This window comes from Mesoplodon bidens, assembly GCF_964165515.1.
Source record: "Mesoplodon bidens genome assembly, chromosome: 6".
Classification (NCBI taxonomy): Eukaryota; Metazoa; Chordata; class Mammalia; order Artiodactyla; family Ziphiidae; genus Mesoplodon; species Mesoplodon bidens.
The window spans coordinates 21675689-21696243 of NC_138162.1; the positions used below are offsets into that span (position 1 = coordinate 21675689).

A 20555-nucleotide genomic window follows, 5' to 3' on the forward strand; every position below is an offset into this window, starting at 1 on the left:
CACAGTTTGTGTGCCTCTGCAAAAACCTTCAGCGCTGACTATTCCTGCACCTTGTTGGGGGTCAGGGAGCAGACAAGCAAAGGACTTGCATGGGGTGAAGATGGACTGCGGCTTCTCAGAGGGGAGGCCAAGAGCAGGGCTGGGTTCTGAGCGGGCAGACTCTGGACCAGCCAAGGGTTTGCTTTCTTCTTGGTTTGGTTTTGGCTTCCCTCGTACTCTCCTAGTAAAATTCTTTCGTTAACAAGTCCCTCCGGTGGACCTAGAGTCTGTCATACAGAGTGAAGTAAGTCAGAAAGAGAAAGACCAATACCGTATGCTAACACATATATATGGAATCTAAAAAAAAAAGGTTCTGAAGAACCTAGGGGCAGGACAGGAATAAAGATGCAAACGTAGAGAATGGACTTGAGGACACGGGGAGGGGGAAGGGTAAGCTGGGACGAAGTGAGAGAGCGGCATGGACATATATACGCTACCAAATGTAAAATAGATAGCTAGTGGGAAGCAGCCGCATAGCACAGGGAGATCAGCTCGGTGCTTTGTGACCACCTAGAGGGGTGGGATAGGGAGGGTGGGAGGGAGGGAGACACAAGAGGGAGGGGATATGGAGAAATATGTATATGTATAACTGATTCACTTTGTTATACAGCAGAAACTAACTGTCCCTTTATTCCCAGCCCCAGTGAAAAAGGGGCATCTGTGGGGGAAGACCAGGGGCTGAGAGGCCTGGCTGATGGAGGAGAGGAAACGGGGGGGCGGGGAGGGTGTGCATGCTGAGCAGAGCTGCAGAGGGCTCCCTTAAGTTCTTTTTATCAGAACGTTTCCCCCGAAGGGCTCACTGCAGGTGAGAAGAGGCTGGGGCAAGACAAGGCATGGAGGTGGGAAAAACCCACCCTGAGCCGGTGACATCCTCCCCCTCAGAACCCTTCCCCCAACCCGCAGCTGCAGGGAGGAAAAAGGAAGGAGAAAGAGGTCCTCCCCCCACGCTAGCAGCTTGTACTGTACAGTTAGTGGTGTGTGGAGGGGTGATAGGCCTGTGGGTCTGATAAGAGCTCTACCCAACAGTGTCACCCAGCCTGCCCAGAAAAAGTGCCCACTGACACAGAAGAACACATTTGTCACCTGAGAAACGTGTCGGGGGGAGAGGCAGACATCCACATGGGTGTGAGTGTGCAAGCATGCACCCGCATCCCCAGGTCTCTGCAGTCTGTTGGGGCGTCTGTGAGAAGCGAGCATCTCTGCCCAAGCCTGCCTGGAGGGTTAAGCATGGAGGATTCTGGGGCCTGAAGGGTGCATGTGATGGCTGTGGTTTTTTTCCATGGCGGGAAATGACAGGTCATTTTCAGAAGTCTTAAAAGGTCGGGGACAGAGTCTATAAGTATATCCTTTTGAAAGCTCACTCTTTCCTAGGGTGTCCCTGCAGCTGTTAACCGTCCCTGCTTGATTAAAGTTTCCAACACCCCAGCCCCCTCTCCCAGACAGTGAGAGTGGCATGTGCTGGTGACTCCCTGGGGGCCTCAGGGGCCTGTGAGAGTGAGTGGGAGTGCATAGAGCAGCTGGTGGCAGGAGTGAGGGGGTGTGGTCAGGGTACTGGTACCTGTGGTGCACAGGGCATGGGGTGTAGGGACAGCGTGTGTGTGTAAATCAATTGCAGGAACACTTGCAGGAATTCTGTAAACTAGAGATAATGTCCCAGTTTTCAGAACCCATGTGCAACAGGGCCTGGATGCCAGGTAAAATGCCAAAACCAAGCTTCAAATGAGTATGTGCTCAAAAAAGGAATCAATGGGCATGCTGCCTAACTCGACCCTTGGGGAGGCTTTAGGAGGGAGGGTGCCCAAATGGGACTGGATGAGCTAAACTGCACGCCCACAATGCCTTGGACGTCTTAGGCCAGCCGGTCTGTATTTCTGTCCTCTTTGCTCTTTTGGTGATGGATATACCTCTCCTTATGACACTCTGCATTCCCTCAGTCCTAGACCAACGTGTGGCCTTCCTTTGTGAAGAAGGTATGAGAGCAGAGTACGTCTCCTTCCCCATGTGTGCCACATGGGGTCTTTCCGATATTGACATGTATATTTCCTTTCGAGGCTGGACATCAGAAAGGACAGCTGTAACTCTGAGCTGCACCTCACCTACCCAAATGTCAGGAATGCCTGGGGGCTTCTCAGAGCTGAGGGGCCAGTGCTGTACATTTCAGCTTTTCCAGGATCATAATTTCATCTGAGATCCTAGAGGACAAACACCAAAGCCCATTTCTTGCCCTCTCCTGACCCCTCCATGCTTATTTCAGGGAGTGGTTCTACGGTAAACAAGAGGAGGGAGCCCAGCTATGAGGGCCTCGGGAAAGAATTTGCTGTGTGGAAAGGGGCTCAAAAAACTTGGGGCTCAATAAATAAATTACATAAGCATAGGTTGGAGGCAGTCCTGGCTTAAAAATAGTTTATGTATAAATGTCTGAGGGGAGAGACAGTTATCAGTCGTTTTGGAGCTAGAAGGATCTTAGCTTGACCCACTTATTTTACAAATTAGGAAACTCCACTCAGTGGGCTATAAGTTCATTATGAATTAACCGTATGACTAGGAGGGCTGGTGACAAAAGGCTGCCCCATAGGACTACAGCTTCTTTACCAAATACGCCAAACACTGTGCCGGCCACACCTACAGCCCCTTCTAAGGGGGGGCCAAACCCCTGCTGATGAGGCAGCCCTAGACCCCTAAAATTGTGTTATGTGACCTCCAACCCCTCTGACCTCAGCTGACTGAGATAACCAAGTGGACAGCAAACTCAAGGCTGGCCTGTTCAGAGACCAGCCAGTGGCCTCTGGGGTGGCCTGGCCTGGAAATCGGGGAGGATGTGAGCTTATCAAATTTTTGTTCTCAGGAATTTCAATGGGAGAACATGGAGATGAACACTCAGGTAGCAGTGGGAGCAGAAGGCGAAAGGATGCAGAGAGAGAGTCTCTGTGGTGCCCGGAGTCTCCCACGCTTAGCAGTTGTGCCTGGCTCCGACCCTCTCACACACTTGGGGCAGGGGTATTATCCCGGCAGGTAAGCCAGCCTGACTATCACGGGGAGTCGGGGTTGCTGCTACCTATCGCGAGCCGGGGGAGCGGGCCTGCACGCGGGAGAGTCGTGGGCACCCCTCGGTGCTTCGTGCCCAGTGATACGTTATCCACAAATGGGCAACGGTGACCACCCCAGCCTGAAAAGGACACAGTTGTCGGAGCTCCGACCCCTTGGAAATGAAGGTCTGGGTTACCCACCAGACAAGCCATCTAGACCAGCATCAAGTGCTGCTTGAGAGCGATGGGGAGTCTAGAATGGATGGAGAGAAGGAAGAATCTCCGCTGCAGCCTTAGCACCAGCTACAGTAGTGTAGCTTGTCCCACTAACCCTCCTAGTGTAGGGTTTTCTTCCTCTCTTTCCTCCTCCACTTTTAAGAAGTTGTGACCTTGGAGAAGCAGTGACAGCGTGACCTAAGGAGGGGCATAAGTGGATCTGAGTGATGCAGGCGCAAGCGCGCAGAGCCTCAGCCATCCCTGTCCTCCTGGTCTTTCCACTTGGTGTGCTTCAGTCTGGCTTCCAACTGCCAGCATCTTTGAAGCTTTTCTTTGGCAGGCAGTGAGAAAGTGCTGGAAATCAGTACCTCACACCAGAGCAGCTCAACTGATGACTGGTGGGAACCGGTGCACCCCCTAGCAACCTCACCCTGGGGGGCTAACTGAGGGCACATGGTCTACACTGGCTCTCAGAGTTTCCCAATGGCTTTGAGCCCCAGTTTTCCACCATGGACGTAAAGTGGTACCTCCTTATTACTTTAAATTGCATGTCCCTGACTCCTGGTGAATTTGAATGTACTTTCATGTTTGTTAACCAGTTGGATTTGCTCTTCTATTGATGTTAGATCCTTTGTATTCTTATTCTCCCTCCAGAATTTTATTTTGAAAATTCAAACCCTAGAGGAAACTTGGAAGAATAATACAATGAATACTTATATGTCCTTCATCTAGTATGCCAGTCAAGGCTCAAACTGTTCTCACCACATAAAAGAAATGACAATTATGTGACATGATAGAGGTGTTAGCTAACCATGGTGGTAAGCATAATGCAGTATATAAATGTATCACATCAACACATTGTACACCTTACACTTACACAATGTTATTATATCTCAGTAAAAAATGGCACAGAGAAGTAGACCATTAGGGTATGCGTACACATATACATACACGCACATAATTTTTTTTCAGTTAAGAGATTTGTTACAGGGAATTGCCCTTGCCCAATTAATGCAATTATAAGAACTAGTTAAACGGTCTGTGAAAGGTCATTATCTTTGCTTCTGATGCTGGAGTTGGGAGTCTGCAGGGCAGGCAGCTGGGGAGGCAAGGCGGATGGAAAGTGGCAGGGCAGGGATAAGCCAGACCCATGAGGACAGCCTGGAAGCCAAGTCTGTCTCTCACTACCTCCAGCTGTGATGCTGTGAGTGTCCTGTAAGAGAAGCTGTGCCCTCCCCCACCAGGTGCCACTGCTCTGGAACAAAAGCCCAGCTGGTACACAGTCCCAGCCCAGCTTCGGCTCGCAGTAAGGACGGCCTCCTGTTCCAGGACCATTTCTTATTATATCATCCTTTCTCCAATGAACTGAATTGCCATGTTCCCTTATACACAAACACCTAGTTTGGGATTCCTGTTTACCTATTGATTCCCCTTTACTTATTGATTTAAGTGGTCTTAGAGCATGTTCTGATATTTGGTAAGGCAAATTTCTCTTTTTCTTTTAAAATATTTGTCCTTGACTATTCTTTGAGATACAGATTGGAACTATCTTAATGGTATACTTTAATTTTGGGAGAATTGACATTTTTTTCTGATATTTTATCTTCCCTTCCAAGGGAAGGGAAGAGGGAGGGTTGAGGGAGTTCCCCGGTGATCTAGTGGTTAGGATTCAGCACTTTCAGTGCCAGAGAGATGGTTGATTTTCTGTTTGTCCCACTTTTACTTTGTATCTTTTAATTATATTGTATAACTTTCTTCATATGAGTACATATGAAGTCAATTTTTTTTTTTTTTTTTTTTTTTTTGCGGTACGAGGGCCTCTCACCGTCGTGGCCTCTCCCGTTGCGGAGCACAGGCTCCGGACGCGCAGGCTCAGCGGCCAAGGCTCACGCGACCAGCCGCTCCGCGGCACGTGGGATCTTCCCAGACCGGGGCACGAACCCGTGTCCACTGCATCGGCAGGCGGACTCCCAACCACTGCGCCACCAGGGAAGCCCCAATCCTATGAGTTTTGCTAAATGTATTTGGTCATGTAACCACCACCACAGTCAAGATACAGAAGATTCCCAGCACCCCAAAATTCTCTCCTACCGCTTTCTAAGCAGTCCTCACATCAACTTCAGCCTGAAACTTAAATTCCCTTTGTTGGATATCAGCATTACCACTGCTTTCTGTTTATCTGCCTAGTATCCCTTTCCCACATCTTTATTTTGAAAGTTTCTTCATCACTTTAAGTGTGTTTCTTTTAAATAATATGGACCAGAATTTGATTTATAACAGAGTCTGACAGACTTTTAATGGAAGAATTCAGTCCACTCATGTTTACAGTAATGAGTGGTATATTTGATTTGTTATTTCCATCTTACTTGTTTTTAAATTTCTTAACATTGTTGTGAACTCGTCTTTTCTTTACCTTTGCTGGATTGAATGAATGGCCATTCGTCCCATTTCCCCCCTTGTTATTTGGAGTTCATCATTCTACTAATAGTTACTATCCTTTGCCCTGCTCTCTATATAAGCACACATGACTCTCCTAGTGTGTGAACCCAGAACAGCTATTTCCGTCCTACTCGATTTATCTTCTACTTCCTCTACACCCCCATAAGATATGGTCTTTAGATGATTTTCACTACCCCTCCCTCTCTTTCATCCTCCCAACCCCTCCCCACTTAAGTACTAGAACACTTACCTTCCCCTTATCTCCACTACCTGATTCCAGAGTTTTATTGAGATAATTTAGTCATTATTAGAATTTCCCTCACAGTGTGTTCCATCTGTTCCAAGAGTCCTTGCTTAGCATTTTTATTACATGTTATAAATACATAGAGATATAGATATAAATACGTAGATCATGGTTCGTTGCTCCCCACTGCTTTCTTTCCTCTTCTCTTCATCTTCCCCTATCTTGAAGTCTCTGTTCTGATTCATTTGTTGTTTCATTAGAGTCTTCTCTTAAAAGTATTTCTCAAGATGAGCTACTGAGTGATTACTGCAAATCTTCAAATATCTTTCTTTCTTTCTTGGCTGGTTCTGGGTTGCAGGCCTTTTCTCTCATTAACTCAAATTCAGTTTTGCTGTCTTTTAACTTCCACGGTAGCAGATAAGAAGAAAGAACTTTCATTCTCCCTGGATATGTGTAAGATTTCCCATATCCTTAGAGCTTAGGAATTTTAATCTGTACGTGGCTAAGTGTGTGGTTTTTTCCTTCTAGTTTTATTGAGATATAATTGACATACAGCACTCATAAGTTTAAGGTGTACAGCATAAAGATTTGATTTACATACATCATGAAATGATTATTACAATAAGTTTAGTGAACATTCATCATCTCATATGGATATAAAATTAAAGAAATAGAAAAAAATGTTTTTCCTGTAATGAGAACTCAGGATTACTCTCTTCACAACTTTCATATATAACGTGCAGCAGTGTTAGTTATATTTATCATGCTGTACATGACATCCCTAGTATTTATCTTATAACTGGAAGTTTGTGCCTTTCGACTGCCTTCATAAGTGTGTATCTTTTCCTACCAATCCAGTCTGTAACTTGAGTCTTTCTTCGGCTCAGGGAAATTTCATCTATTATTTAACTATGACCACTCCTCTCCTGTTCCTTTTTCTCCAGGAACTCATAGAATTGCAGTTAAGTCTCCTGGGTCTGTTCCAATTTCCATCTTTCACCACATGATTTGCATCTGCATATTTTTGTTACATGTTTTGAGATATTTCATCTATTTGATTTTCTAGACCTGTTTTTGAGTTTTATCAGTGACTATCCTCTCCTTTGATTTATCTATGGACATTTTTAGTTCTGATATCACATTTTCATGTTCAGGGAAATCTTTTGTGTTTGAGCTTCACACATATCTCCTCCAGGCTCTCATTTTTTCAGTCAGAGGTTCATCTGTTTCCTCCAGCAGGTCTCTCTGCCCTCTGGTTTGTTTGCATTCTCCCAACCTCAAGGGCTGAGAAAGTCAATCCACCATGAGTTTTTTGGAGAGTCAGGGAAACTCAGTAAAGCCATTCATTGTTCTTGGGAAGCAGGCTGTTTCTGGGACTTGCTGCCTTCCTGAAGGTCTTTGCTCTTGGCTCTGAGACTGTTCTCCAGAAACTTGTCTGCAGGGAATTCTCTCAGCCAGGAGTTCAGCAGAGCCCACGTAAAGCTCATCACCTAGGGACTTCCCTGGTTGAGCAGTGGCTAAGAATCCGCCTGCCAATGCAGGGGACATGGGTTCGAGCCCTGGTCAGGGAAGATCCCACATGCCGCAGAGCAACTACGCCCAAGCGCCACAACTACTGAGTCTGCGCTCTAGAGCCCATGCTCTGCAGCAAGAGAAGCCACTGCAATGAAAGGTCCACGCACCACAACGAAGAGTAGCCCCCACTGCCTCAACTAGAGAAAGCTCGCGTGCAGCAATGAAGACCCAATGCAGCCAAAAATAAATAAATAAATAAATAAATAATTTTTTAAAAAGTTCATCACCTATAGCTGGGAGCTGTCGGGGGGTGTGGAAGCTTCTGTAGGGTTGCCACATGCCCAGAATCCCCTCGCTCTGGGTAGTCTAGGTATTATTGACAGATATAGTGATATTCACCAAAAGACTTAAAAACAGAAGCCATTAATAGTAGGTGCCTCTGGGAACTACAACCTTTTACTTTGCTTTTTCCCCCTCTTCTAGGATTTCTCAACTTTGGCACTTTTAGCTCTTGCAGCCAGAAATTCTTTGTTGAGCTTGGCTGATCTGTGTGTTTAGCGGCATCCCTGGCCTCTACCCACTATAGACCAATAGCACTCCCTCTCCAATTGGGACAGCCAAAAATATCTCCAGATATTGCCAAATAAACCGTGGAGGGTACAGTCACTTCTGGTTGAGAACCACTGTTGTATACCCTTCAGATTTATTTGATTTTTTAAATCATGTGCTCACACTATTCCTATAATTAAACATTTAACTGAGGTTATGAGACAGAGGAGGAAATACAAAGCTGTTGTGAGGAAACAGAAGCATGAAGTAGAGAATATACATTAAGGGATGCTGATGCAAATTAGCAAAGTGGGAAGAAATTGGGAAATAAATAAAAGAGGCAGAGACGGAGAATCTGAGTCACAGGACTGGAGGAGCAGGAGTGTGAAGACCCACATCCTCCTGTCCCCAAGGTCCGCAGTGATGCCAAGATCTGAGATCCAATAACAGTCTGCACAGGCCCAGTCAGATCATAGCCACTGTTTTGGGATTCCCATTCCATCCAGTCTCTTAATTACCCCAGGTTTCCTTACAATAAACACCCCTTTACTTAAGCTAGGCTAAATGAGTGTATTCCTTATCAACAAAGTCCCTGTAGATTTAGTGCCCAATAAAGAGATGGGCCCCCACTGTTACTGCCAGTATTATATTCACTTCTTAACGCCACACTTTAAGAGAGATTCTGGTCAAGTGAAACAATGGGAAGGATGAGTAGGCTGCAAATACGGTCTATAAAAGAACTGTAAAAGGAACTTTAGAAAGCTCTTCCTGGGAAGAAGCGGGGGGGAAAAGGCTTAGGCCATCCAGCAAGGCTGGCTTCCAATTCCTCCAGGGCTGTCACGTACAGGAGGAAGAAGACTGATTGTATGCCTGTAGCTTAGGAGGCAGAATTGGTGAAAAAAGTAACATGCAAGCAGATTTTGCTCCCCCCCCCGAAAAAAAATGTCTCAATAAGAAAGATGGGAAAGCAGCATTTGGTAAGGTAGTGAGCTCCGAATCTCTGGGAGTGTTTAAGAAGAAGCTCATAGTGTGGTTCCTGCAGTGGGTATAAGTTTGGGTCAGATCTGTCAGCCTCCTTCCAGCTATACAATTCTATAGAAATGTAAAAGCTTGGCAAGAGGCTAGGTTAACTCACATAGTATGCAGAAATCTCTTAGGGTCAAATGGCATGATAGCACATTCAAGTATTAAATTAGAGGAGGGGCTTCCCTGGTGGCGCAGTGGTCGGGAGTCCGCCTGCCGATGCAGGGGACACGGGTTCGTGCCCCGGTCCGGGAAGATCCCACATGCCGCGGAGCGGCTGGGCCCGTGAGCCATGGCCGCTGAGCCTGCGCGTCTGGAGCCTGTGCTCCGCAACGGGAGAGGCCACAACAGTGAGAGGCCCGCGTACTGCAAAAAAAAAAAAAAAAAAAAAAAAATCAGAGGAGGGTGGCTGGTGGAGGAGTTGAGCAATAAGAGGTTTAGCATCTTCAGTTGGGCTTGGTCAGCTGCTCTTCCCCACAGAATTAGTCAGAACTCGTGGTTGGAAGAGTTAGAAAATCTAACTTAGTCTGACTTAAGCAAAAAAGGGACTGTATTAGCTTACATAACCAAAAAGTTCGGTAGACGGGTCTAGCTCTGGGCATGGCTGGATTCCAGGTTTCAAATGAAGTCATTAAGACTTGGTCTCTCTCCATGTCCCAGCTTTGTTTCCCTCCTTTGTAGCCAAAACCAGCTTGTAAGTTTAGAGTTATCTTGACAGTGCAGAGCAAGGCCAACGCTGGAGGGGCCTTGGCTGAAGGGCCTTCGAGGCCCTTCCCCACCTATAAGTAATTCCTTAAGAACTTCCTATCATTGAGCCTTTGACGACCCAAAGACCCAGCCTCTTTGCATCTTGAGCCTTGAGCCTAACCCTATCCTCCCAGCCGGAATCTCAGGAAGAGGGGGAACGCGGGGCCACACCCCCACCCCCGCGGGCCCTGGTGGCTTCCCCTAAGGATCCGCCCCTGGGAGTTTGCCGAGGACAGGGCTCTCCTTCTGGCTGGAAACAGACACCAGTGAGGGAAGGGAGGCTGCTAGGGAAAGCACCTGGAGCTGTGGAAGGGGCGAGAACTACCAGGTATTTCGTGAGAAGAGTTGATCAGCTAGCGAGATGTGGCAAGGGTGTCTGAGGCGGATCTGGCTGCCCCGACTTATTTCCTAGACTCAGGGATCAATTAGTAAGTTGCCGCAGTCCTGGCGTTCAGTCCTGAGGGCCTAGGCTAGGGCACGAACCTCGGTGATAGGCGAGATAAGACGGTAAGAAAAATTCAAGGGTTGTAGGGGAGGGGGAAGGCAGAGGGTCCAGGCTTCGGGAACTGGAAGGAGAACAAAGTTCAAATAGCACCCCAGCTTCAGGCAGAGTGAGTCCGCTAGGTTCCGCGAACGGGGGAGGCGGCAGCTCTGAGAGCTACACGGCCAGTGCTTCCCGAAGTCCCGGGAGACATTCGGGGTCCGCCCCGCACAGTCGGGACTACATCTCCCAGCATGCTGTGGGCAGGGCAGTATTACGCCTGCGCAGAGGTGGTGGCGAGGCCGCGTCGCACCAGGCGGGGGCGCTCGGGGCTTGGTCCGGGCGCCGCGGAACCCCGCGGGGAGAGGGAGATTGGGGAGCGGAGGTCGGCTTCCTACCTTGGCGGCGTTTAAGACCTCGGCTGCGGCTCCCGGCTCGTCCCAGGAGGTTGGCGGGACCCCAACCCTTGCTTCTTCCAAGGTCAGGGCGTCACGTCTCCCAGGCCGCGGGCACGTTGAGCCGTCTTCAGCACAGCAGCCCTCAGAACCCCACATCCCGCTGCCCGCGGTTCCCCGCATCCGGTGCCCGCCCCCAAAGCCACCTTCCCTCCCACACAGTCCCAGCTGCCTGCCCTTAACCGCGACCGGGGCCTCTTCTGGGGAGGCCCAGGTTGGGGTCCTCAGAGGTCCAGGAACCCTGGGGCATTTGGGTTAGTGTGTGTGTGTGGAGAGGCGGGGCCCCCTTCTCATTGGGACCACCAGGCTGGTCTCAGGCTCAAGGTTCCCTTTTCTGTGGTTTTCTCTGGGACTCTAAGTAGGAAGGAGAGAAGTCTGGAAGTAAAAGCCTCAGCTTCCCCTTTTTTTCTGCTCAAACCTCAGTAATGTCTGTCAAGAGATCTACAGAGGCTGTAGGGGAAAATGGCCCAGACCTCAGGCTGTGGGTGATGGCCCTGGGGAAAGTAGGTCAGAGGGTGGGAAACTTGCAGACCGCGGGTGATGGGAGTGGGGAGGCTCTGTGCGCAAATCCTGGGGACGTTCCAGCAGCAGCTGGGCTCCGGCCTCCACCCGTAGCACCCACCCCTGCGTCACTGATGCTGCGGCCCTTCTTGGCCCCTCTTTCCCAGGTAGACGTTCCCAGAAGTGCTCTGTGCAGAGAGCAGAGGTCACCGCCCCACCACGTGGGGCCTGTTGCAGGTGTGTGGCTTTCTGGGTGAAATCTAAACACTTCTTCAGAAGTTTTATTTAAAAACTTGGGCACATAACAGAGGTGGCAGGATGGAGACTGGTATTCTGCCAGGGTTCTCAAGCCAGAGACCAGGCTTGGGTTTCTCAGGTCACTGAGCTCCAGGACCCCGCCAGCCTGTGGGCTCCTGAGGAGGATGCCCATCTGTGTGTCCTCTCAGACTCTTACCCCCTCCCTCCCCTGCCCACTTCTTGTGTCTGAAGAGACACTGAGGTGTCAGGGGTAGACTAAGAGGCAGCCAGAGTGGGGAGGATCTGGTTAAGCTCCGGAAGGAGGAGTGAGGACCTGGGAGTTTGGGGGGCGAGAGGAATAGATGGAAAAAACGGGTGGAGAGGGGGCCACTGCCTTTGCTTCCTCCACCCTCAGGAAACGGGGGGGCCTGCCATTCCTCTGAGATGTCTCCCTCACAGCTCAGATAGGAAGTTCGAGGAGCAAAACTCCTGACTGAGCAATGGCTGCCTGTCTTTAGGGGGTGGTTGGGAAACAGTCATGCCCCAGACAGGGTAGCAGTAACCCTGGCAACAGAGGAGGCGGGGGAGTTGTATGCCCCACTGTGCCAGGAGCCCTGTCTCAGCTGGGTGCAGGCTGGCTGTTGGCGTAGGCCTGGTCTGGAAAGGAAGCCCGGGCTCTGCGGGTCTGGGCACACACTGAGGCGTAGAGCTCCGGCTCGGGGCTCGAGGCCTGGGGCTTTGGCTCAGAGTCCAGCACCACCTCCGAGTACTTGATGGGGCTTCCAGGGCTGGGGATCCGGCCCTGAGGAGGCCGCAGCTGCAGGCTGGTATAGCACATCACCTCCTCTGCAGCCTGGAGATGCAAGGCTGTTAGAAGTTCACTGGACCCTTGAAAAATCCCCCACTACCTTCCCTCCCCTCTTCTTCAGCCACAAGTGACTCACCCTGGCAGGGCCTCCAGGTGTTGGATCCTGTTGGTCTGGCCCCGGTTCTTGAGACAGCCGTCCTAGGACAGGGAACAGGAATCTGGTCACTTCTTGTTCCTCCCCCTGCACCCTGGCCACTGTGCCCCTATCCTCTGAAAGCTTCCTACCTGTCTGCAGATAATGCAGGTTCCCGTACAGAGGGACCTCTTCCGCAGACTCTCCAGGCCTGCAACACAGCGTTTAGGGGCTGAGAGGGTGCTTGTTGGTAAGGGGGAACTCTCGACCAACCCATCTCTGTTGCCCCCCACTCACCGTCCCTGTCCCGGATGGTTCCTGCTCCAGCCACCAGTCCATTGGAATAAGTGCACAGCCAGTGAGATGAGAAGCAGCAGCGTCACAGCCCCTAAGAGGGCCCATAGTCCCCAGGCCTTGGTCACGGAGGGGATTCCTGTAGATGTGAGAGGATGGGGGTGGTGGTGTGTGTTACTGCCCAGCCTAACCCTCCAGGTCCCAGCAGGTGGGACATGGAGCCACGTGACCCCTCCCCCTGCCCCTGCCCCGCCCAGCTCACCAGGCACTAGCAGATCCGTACAGTTGTCACTTCTGCTCAGACCTCCTGGTACAGAAGCCGAATTTGCAGGCATCCTGCCCTGAGCCAAGGGGTCAGCCTGATCTATGGCCCAACACAGCTGCGGCAGCCCCCTTTACTCCCACCCCTCCCTGGGCCTGGCCCCCACGGCTCAGCACCTCCAATACCGGTGGTGGCAAAGTTACTGGTTTCCGGGGAGGAAGGGGGCGGGGAGGGATGAGTGAAAGAACAAAGACACCACCCTGTGCCTGCACCTGCACCACCCAGCAGCTCCTGGGCTTCCGCCCCCACCCCCATCCCTCCCCTGTACCCTGTAGCAACTTGGGCCAGAGAAGAGGCAGGCCTGGGTTTACTGAGCCACTGGGCATGTGAGCTCATGAAGACCCCAAGGCGGGCAGAAGTGCCATGAGGCGGGAGCGACAAGACAAGGAAGCCAGCCAGGCCTTAGGGTGGAGATTCCTTTCTGCCACAGGGTGTATGCCTTTTCTCTCCAACTCTGAGCCCCATGACAGAGAACAGAGAAGGTATTCCTCAGTGAGCATGTTTTGAAGTGAAATGTGATGAGGGGGCCCCCTGGTACTTACAGTCCCACTACACCCTAAGGCTGACCCGAGGGGCATGTGTTAAGATGACCTTTGTCATTGTTATTATTATTGGTATAATAGTTTGGGGGCTAGAGGAAGCTTGATTCCCTCCCCCTGGTCCACTTCATCCAAACTGTCCCTAGGAACTGTCAAGCTCAAAAGTTAGCTGATTCAGATCCTTCATAGTTCTTGACATGTACACCCTCAAATGTTTTACATCAAACATTGAAAAGGGTTTACTTCCCCAGATCTTGATTTTTCAATGTCCTTCCAATAAAGGCAGTCAGGGTGTCATGGAGAAATGCTTGGCTCTGGGTCCACTCTCAGGAAAGAAGGAGAATGAAAGCTCATGTCTGACAGCAGTGATGTACTTGAAAACTAGTTAGGACCCAGAAGGATGCAGAGGCAGGGTGAAGGGCTCTACTGGCGCATTGCAGCACACTTTGGACCTCAAAAAGGAAGATATTGGGTTATACACATTGGATGGAGGAAAAGAATTCATGAACCCAAGGGTGCCTTTAGAAACACAGGAGCAGGAGTCAGGGAAGGAAAGGTCTTCTTTAGAGAAGATGCCAGCTGTGAAGTGTAGTTGTGCAGAATTAGAGAACCACCATCTGCTACCCACAATGCCATCACTGAGCCAGCAAGAATCCTCACTGGTGGTCAAAGCCTTTGTTAAGGAACAGGGTACCAGAGACAGACCACTTGTGATGATGACAGGGAAAGGGACCTTTATCATGGAGACATTCACAGACACCTCTTGAGCCAAGTGCCCAAAGTGATGTTCTGTGTCCCTAATGGGATGCAGTGGGAGGAGCTCTACATTGCCCATGTGATGTCCTGGATAAAAATGTTCAATGGGAATCAAATTATGAAGAAACAGTTAGGCAAATCTAGAATGGGGGACACTCCACCAGACAAGTGACCTTAAGCTTTCCTAAAAGTCAATATCATGAAAGACAGAGACGGGGAGGGACAGGAGCAGTGTTCTAGATTGAAGATGAGTGGGGGCTGATGGATGTTTTCATTGCCTTGGTGATGCTCGTGCTTTTGTGCATTATACATACGTCAGCAATCATGAAATTGTGCACCTTTGTTTGTACTTTATTGTTTGTCAGTTATACCTCAGTAGATGTATTTTTAAAAAGAGAATATTTTTCTAGGTTAAAAAAGCCTGAAGCTGAACGACAGTGTATGAACATTAACTGAGATTTATCTTTGGAAAATAAATTTAAAGATGGCTTTAAAAAAAAAAAAGTTAGCTGAATTAGAGTAACCTCTGCCCCAGATCTGTCCTGGGAAACAGCCCTGCGTTTGCACTTGTTCGCTTCAGGGAGCAGCAGAGTACCTGCCCTGCCCAGAAACAGCCCAACCACATGGGAGGCTGTTGATGTGGGAAGAGGGATTTAAGTTCCAAATATAAACCTTAGACCAGAGGTCAGAGATCTGTTTTGTCTGGCCCATACGATGTTTTTTAAAAATTTAAAATAATTGCAGTGATGTGCCAAGGATGGGGATGGCAGGAGAGATCCTGCCCCTCCAGGCAATAAGAGGGTATTGTCTGTAGAGAATTTAAAAACAAAACTGACTAAAAATCAGTCTCCTTTTTATTATCACCAAGTTTCAGCAATTCTAAAAAATGTCAGTGATAAAATATTCCTTTCTCAAAAATATTTTGTAGATCTACATTCTAAATTGTTGTAGTTACTGATGAGTTTTAATACTACTATATAAGCTTCAAATTAGCACATTTATATTACTTATCCTTTAGAAGTTTTCTAATCTACGACTTCCCTGGCAGTCCAGTGGTTAAGACTCCATGCTTCCACTGCAGGGGATGAGGGTTCCATCCCTGGTCAGGGGAATTAAGATCCTGCGTGCGGTGTGGCGCGGCCAGAAAAAAAAAAAAAAAAAAAAAAAAAACTATTATAATCTACATGGAAGTTAATCTGTAGAACGCCCAGTTATACAACTGGCTCCTGACACAAACAGGTTCATCTTACGTGTGTTTATAGCCAGAATTAGTTCTTAACAATTTGGAGTTGTTCTTTGGTTTGGGCACAATTTCTGTCTCCTGTGATATTACACAGTCCTGCATTTAACCAGTAGATTTACAATGAACAATGGTAGCACAGTGATTAAAAAGTCAAATAAATTGACATTGAGTTACTTTAATTCTGTCATTCTAGGTGACCACTTAGTTCTTATTTGTATTGAAAATTTCTGGAATTTACTGACAAATGGAATTTTTATGAACCTTTGCCAAACATCTTTACGTTTAAGACTTTCTTTTCCTATTTGTATGTCTGTTGCTTCATGTGAAGGAAACTTTTTTGATATGAAAATTAGTAAAAGCTATTCTTTAATCAACTATGCATGGAGATTGACAAATCTAGCTCTATTCTCTATTAAATAGGAATATGCAAAAATTACTTTTGACGAATTTGCAGAAGTTAACTTTAAAAAAGAAATTAGAGTTATCCATTGCTCAGATAGGTTAAATGTAAGTATAAGTTTTTTGCCCCTTTCTCAAAAAATACAATAATGTAACTAAGAAATATTAACCCATTACCCTTTCTTGTTCTGTAATGTATATTTAATTTTAACTATTTTTAAAATATTGTCAAGATTGTATCTACAGAGTTCAATAAAATAAATAATTCACTGTTTGAATTTCTGGCCCTTATTATTATTAGTTTCTTTTCTGGACCCTATTATTTGTTTCATTTCCTGGTTATTACTGAAAATAATTTTGTCATATAGAAGAGGAGACTTCTAAAAAATCTCTCAGGTGTCAAATATGCTAAGTCTGCCACTGATTCCTTGTCAACATTTAAAAACTGGAGATTTCCAAATTTTGAAATCCAGATTTGTTGATCTATTGGAAAAAAATCAGAAGAGCTGGCAATAGTGGGCCCAAATTCCCTAAAGGCAACCATCAGCTGGGGCCCATTTATCCTATTACACCTGGCCTGAACCACTTATTTACATTGGTTATGTCAACTGGCTTAGAGTCGTGGTTTGGACTACTCTGCTCTGCAGCCCAGGCTGCCTCTGGGTGGTCGGCTAGTCAAATAGGGGAGGCAGGATTCTAACCCAGGCAGAGATCAAATTTTATCGTGTTACCATGCTACACAATAAACGGTGGCTATTACAGGCACTTGCCAGATGGAAAGGGTGGGGAAGAGGAAGCCGTTGCACGAAATGGGAATTGCAAAAAAATGATAGTGATGTATTAGGCCACAGGAGGAACAAGTAGTTCACGGGAGGAACAAGTAAGTAGTTCCAGTAGTAGTAGGGGGTGTAACTTGCTACCTTCTAAGAGGTACAAAAAGTAGCCGCACTGAGAATGAGCCCCGTGTGGTTGGTGCGCACCAAGGCGCACTGCCTGCGTAACTATGTAAGTAGACGGATGACACCCCCCCAGCCACACGCCGCTCGGCTCCCCCACCAGATGCGGGATCGCTTCTTGGCGGACTTATTTGTGAGAAGCAGGGAAAGTCTACGTGCATGCGCACGCGGCACTCTCTGCCTGGGGTCCGGGGACTTTCCCCTAGGCGCAAGTAAGGAACTAGTCCCCCGTTTGTAGCCTAGGAAACAGGCCTTCAGCACGAACTACGGCATAAACCGCGCGCTCTAACCTTTTATAGCTCCAAGGGGAAATTTATTTTACGGTTAGGGTGAGGAAATTGGTGGCGTGGCAAATAAAAACCACTTCCAGTTATAATCTTCTAAGACTGTACGCTTCTGGAGACATTCTGGCTAACAGAATACCTATATAGAGGTAAGAAATGAACTAATTTCTTAAATGAACTAAGCTGGAACCACAGTGCTATGTAAATAAGCATGGCCCCGCCCACTCACTAGGTGGGCGTGACCTTCCTGGGAAGCCGGGAGCTGAACGGGCTCGGGAGCGCTCGGGTACGTCCGACCTACGCCGGCGCCGCCTCGGTTCTCGCGGTGTTTGCCTGCAATGGCGAGCGTGGTGTCGCTCGCGGGTTCGCTGGGGCTGCTACTTGTGTCTGCGCTGCCCGAGGTGTTCGGAGACCGTCCCAGCCCCGACCGCCGGGCACACCCAGGTACCAGCGAGGGCAGCTGGAGGGAGGCTGGGACTGCCCACAGGCCCCAAGCCCCAGCTGTACTGACCGCTTCTGCCCTCCTCTTCAGGGGACGCCGCCCAGGTCAGTCCTGGGGCCACGGAAACCCGGCGGCGGCGGCCGCCGCCGCCGCCGCCGCCCAAGAACCAGCGCGAGCGGGCCTGGGCCGGGGCGCTGCCCTTGGGGGCGCTGTACACCGCAGCCGCCGTGGCTTTTGTGCTGTACAAGTGTTTACAGGTGCGGGACGACCAAGGGTGGGGATGCCCCGAGCCTGAATCTCCCACGGGGACTCAGTGGTGCCAAGAAGAAGACACATTTTCCCTTCAGTCTGTAAAATGACAAGAGTTCCCTGGCTACGATTATGGGGTTATTTTGAGCATCCAGCGTGGTAGTGGATGTGAAGGGCCCTTGGTAAATTGTAAATAAACAATGATCATCACATTTAATCCTCCCAACAATCCAGTGAAGAGGTTTAGTCACTTGCTCAAGACCACCCAGAGCTAGTAACTGGTGGAGCTGGGATTTGAACCCAGCAAATGTCCATACTACAGTAAGTGCAGTTCCCGGTGAGATTCCAGCCTTGGCACGAGCAGTTGATTACTGTAGCCAAAGTGCTTTTAGAGTTCGAGGTAACGAGCAGTCTCAAGTTCTCCTTGGGAAGGAGGCCCTGCAATGTGAACTGACAGTATATTGTGGTGAATTGAAACTGTTGAAGTGGAAAGTAGCACCTCCCAGGGTTCTCCCTTCAGCCCTGGCCCTATCACTTACCTGCATTGGAAAATAGAGGGCTGAGCCAATTTGGAGATGATATGAAACTAGGAGGGACGGCTAATCGTGATCCAAAATAGACCGGACAGGCTAGAATGAGGGATTGATTTAATGATGAAATTTTACAAGGATAATAAATTCTATTCTTGGACCCAAGTATAGTATGAAAGAAACATAATTTGGCAGCAGTTTATTACTTGACGAAGTTCAGTTGTGTGATGTGATAACCCACTTCCCAAATCAACGCTAGGAACGAGGTATTGTGTTTTACCTTCTGATCAGAGCACTCCTGGAGAATTTTACTCTCTTGAGGGCACTGTTTTAAGAGCAGTACAGGCTCTTAAAACAAACCAGAGTAAAGCGACCAGAGAAAACCGTGTCAAATGAGCACTGACTGCAAAAGATTGGCACTATTAAACCAGAGAAGACAGGGGGTATGACCAATTTCTTCAAATTCCTGAGGGGCTATCACGTTGAAAACATATGATTTTGGAAGGCTCTGATCAGTACCATGAAAAGAAGATACACGCAGGACAGCTTCTGGCTTTGTGTATAAAGTAACAACCAGAACTTTATCAAACTGATGACAGCTGCTCCTTCCTGGAGGTGTTTCAGTAGACTAAACAACCCCGTGTGGGGCATACTGACATGTTGCTTCCTGTCCTGGGTGAGGAGCTGGACTAGTTGTGATTGTGATTCTCTGAGGTAAAAACCCACTAGTTTTGTCTACCTGAAATTGTCCTCCTCTTTCTGGCTTTGGAGACTGAGGTTATTTATTTACTTATTTTTTTATAAATTTATTTTGGCTGCATTGGGTCTTTGTTACTGCACGTGGGGCTGCTCTTTGCTGAGGTGTGTGGGCTTCTCACTGTGGTGGCTTCTCTTGTTGAAGAGCACAGGCTCTAGGTGTGCAGGCTTCAGTAGTTGTGGCACGTGGGCTCTAGAGCGCAGGCTCAGTAGTTGTGGTGCACGGGCTTAGTTGCTCCATGGCATGTGGGATCTTTCCGGACCAGGGCTCGAACCCGTGTCCCCTGCACTGGCAGGCGGATTCCTAACCACTGCACCACCAGGGAAGCCCCAAGGCTGAGGTTATTGAGAACCTTGTTGTCCTTGCCTTTTTCCACAGCAGGGGAAAGATGAGGCTACCTTTCTCCAAGAGGAGGCAGGCAAGAAGGATTCACTGCAGTCAGGTGGGTTTTGCAGAAGTCTGTACTTGGAGGGGATTAAGGGACAGCAGAAGGTAGGTAACCATTGCTCTCCTTTTCTCCCTTACCCCCAGAGCAACAGCTGGCCCAGCTGACACAACAGCTGGCCCAGACAGAACAACACCTGAACAGTCTGATGGCCCAGCTGGAGCCCCTTTTTGAGCAGTAAGGAGAGCAATGACCCTGTGGCCAGGGGAACTTGTGGTAGGTGGGAGAGGTGGGCACAGAGATTGGGCAGCCTCTGAGTGGACATATCTGCAGTGTGACTACCCTGGCTGGAGCCCAGCAGGAGCTTTTGCACATGAAGCTACAGGCCATCCACCAGCTGCTACAAGAGAGCAAACCAAACAAGGGTGTGGAGGTTCCAGAACCAGGTACAGGGTTGGGAGGTGAGAGTCTGGTGGAGGTAGAGACAAAGCCTCTCAAACTGGAACATGCCTGATCTTCCTCTTCACAGAGGCCAGCACACCCTTTCCTGAGGACTTATCTATAGAGGAGGATGAGGAAGAGGCTGGTGACAATCAGGCCTGGGAGGAGCCCCTAAACTGGAGCACAGAGACGAGGAACCTAGCTACTCCGAGGGAAATGGAGCAGGGGCTAAGGAGAAGATGCCGGAAGGCTGCAGCAAAGGGCCCCAGTCACAGCCCCCACCGGGAAGGAGGGACAACAGCTGACAGTTTAGTAAAACAGAGTCTGTTCTTGTGACTGGATGATCCTGTGTGCTTTTTCCATTCCAGCTGGACACACACACACACACTCTCTCTCTCTCTCTCTCTCTCTGTCTCTCTCTGTCTCTCTCTCTCTCTCTCTGCCTAAAAACAACCGGGCCTTCTTGAAAAGCTTCCCTTATTAGGACAGGAAGAGGCTGTCTTCCCGTGAGCTCCAGTCCTTCTCTTTGTATTCCTGAGGCCACC

General features: G+C 48.8%; 2 protein-coding genes across 5 annotated transcripts; one reads left to right on the top strand and one right to left on the bottom strand.

Annotated features, from left to right (window-relative positions):
* Window positions 1-11738: 11738 nt before the first annotated feature.
* Window positions 11739-13092, bottom strand: SIT1 (signaling threshold regulating transmembrane adaptor 1). The gene is made up of 5 exons (XM_081237269.1): window positions 12970-13092; window positions 12711-12846; window positions 12566-12624; window positions 12417-12478; window positions 11739-12325 (listed from the first exon to the last, which is right to left on the bottom strand). Exons 1-5 carry the CDS (start codon window positions 13040-13042, stop codon window positions 12092-12094), a joined length of 564 nt encoding a protein of 187 aa, XP_081093395.1. The 5' UTR covers window positions 13043-13092; the 3' UTR covers window positions 11739-12091.
* Window positions 13093-17466: 4374 nt separating this feature from the next.
* On the top strand, window positions 17467-20369 carry CCDC107 (coiled-coil domain containing 107). 4 transcript variants are annotated; one of them, XM_081236555.1, is made up of 6 exons: window positions 17467-17650; window positions 17739-17905; window positions 19566-19626; window positions 19716-19806; window positions 19903-20015; window positions 20099-20369. In XM_081236555.1, the coding sequence occupies exons 1-6, from the start codon at window positions 17545-17547 to the stop codon at window positions 20344-20346; spliced, it is 786 nt and encodes a 261-aa protein (XP_081092681.1). In that variant the 5' UTR covers window positions 17467-17544; the 3' UTR covers window positions 20347-20369. The 4 variants fall into 4 exon arrangements, with proteins under 4 accessions (XP_081092681.1, XP_081092680.1, XP_081092682.1 ...); XM_081236554.1 differs by having other exon boundaries at window positions 19563-19626; window positions 20099-20368; XM_081236556.1 differs by having other exon boundaries at window positions 17739-17752; window positions 19563-19626; window positions 20099-20367.
* The last annotated feature ends 186 nt before the right edge of the window (window positions 20370-20555 follow it).

Bases quoted from the DNA above. Each gene is read 5' to 3' on its own strand.
- CCDC107 (XM_081236554.1), top strand. From the start codon at position 17,545: ATGGCGAGCGTGGTGTCGCTCGCGGGTTCGCTGGGGCTGCTACTTGTG. The intron at 17,651-17,738 runs GTACCAGCGAGG...CCTCCTCTTCAG, and splicing joins CGACCGCCGGGCACACCCAG to GGGACGCCGCCCAGGTCAGT. The intron at 20,016-20,098 runs GTACAGGGTTGG...TCCTCTTCACAG, and splicing joins TGTGGAGGTTCCAGAACCAG to AGGCCAGCACACCCTTTCCT.
- SIT1 (XM_081237269.1), bottom strand. From the start codon at position 13,042: ATGCCTGCAAATTCGGCTTCTGTACCAGGAGGTCTGAGCAGAAGTGAC. The intron at 12,479-12,565 runs GTAGGAAGCTTT...TCCCTGTCCTAG, and splicing joins CCTGCATTATCTGCAGACAG to GACGGCTGTCTCAAGAACCG. The intron at 12,326-12,416 runs GTGAGTCACTTG...TTGCATCTCCAG, and splicing joins CACCTGGAGGCCCTGCCAGG to GCTGCAGAGGAGGTGATGTG.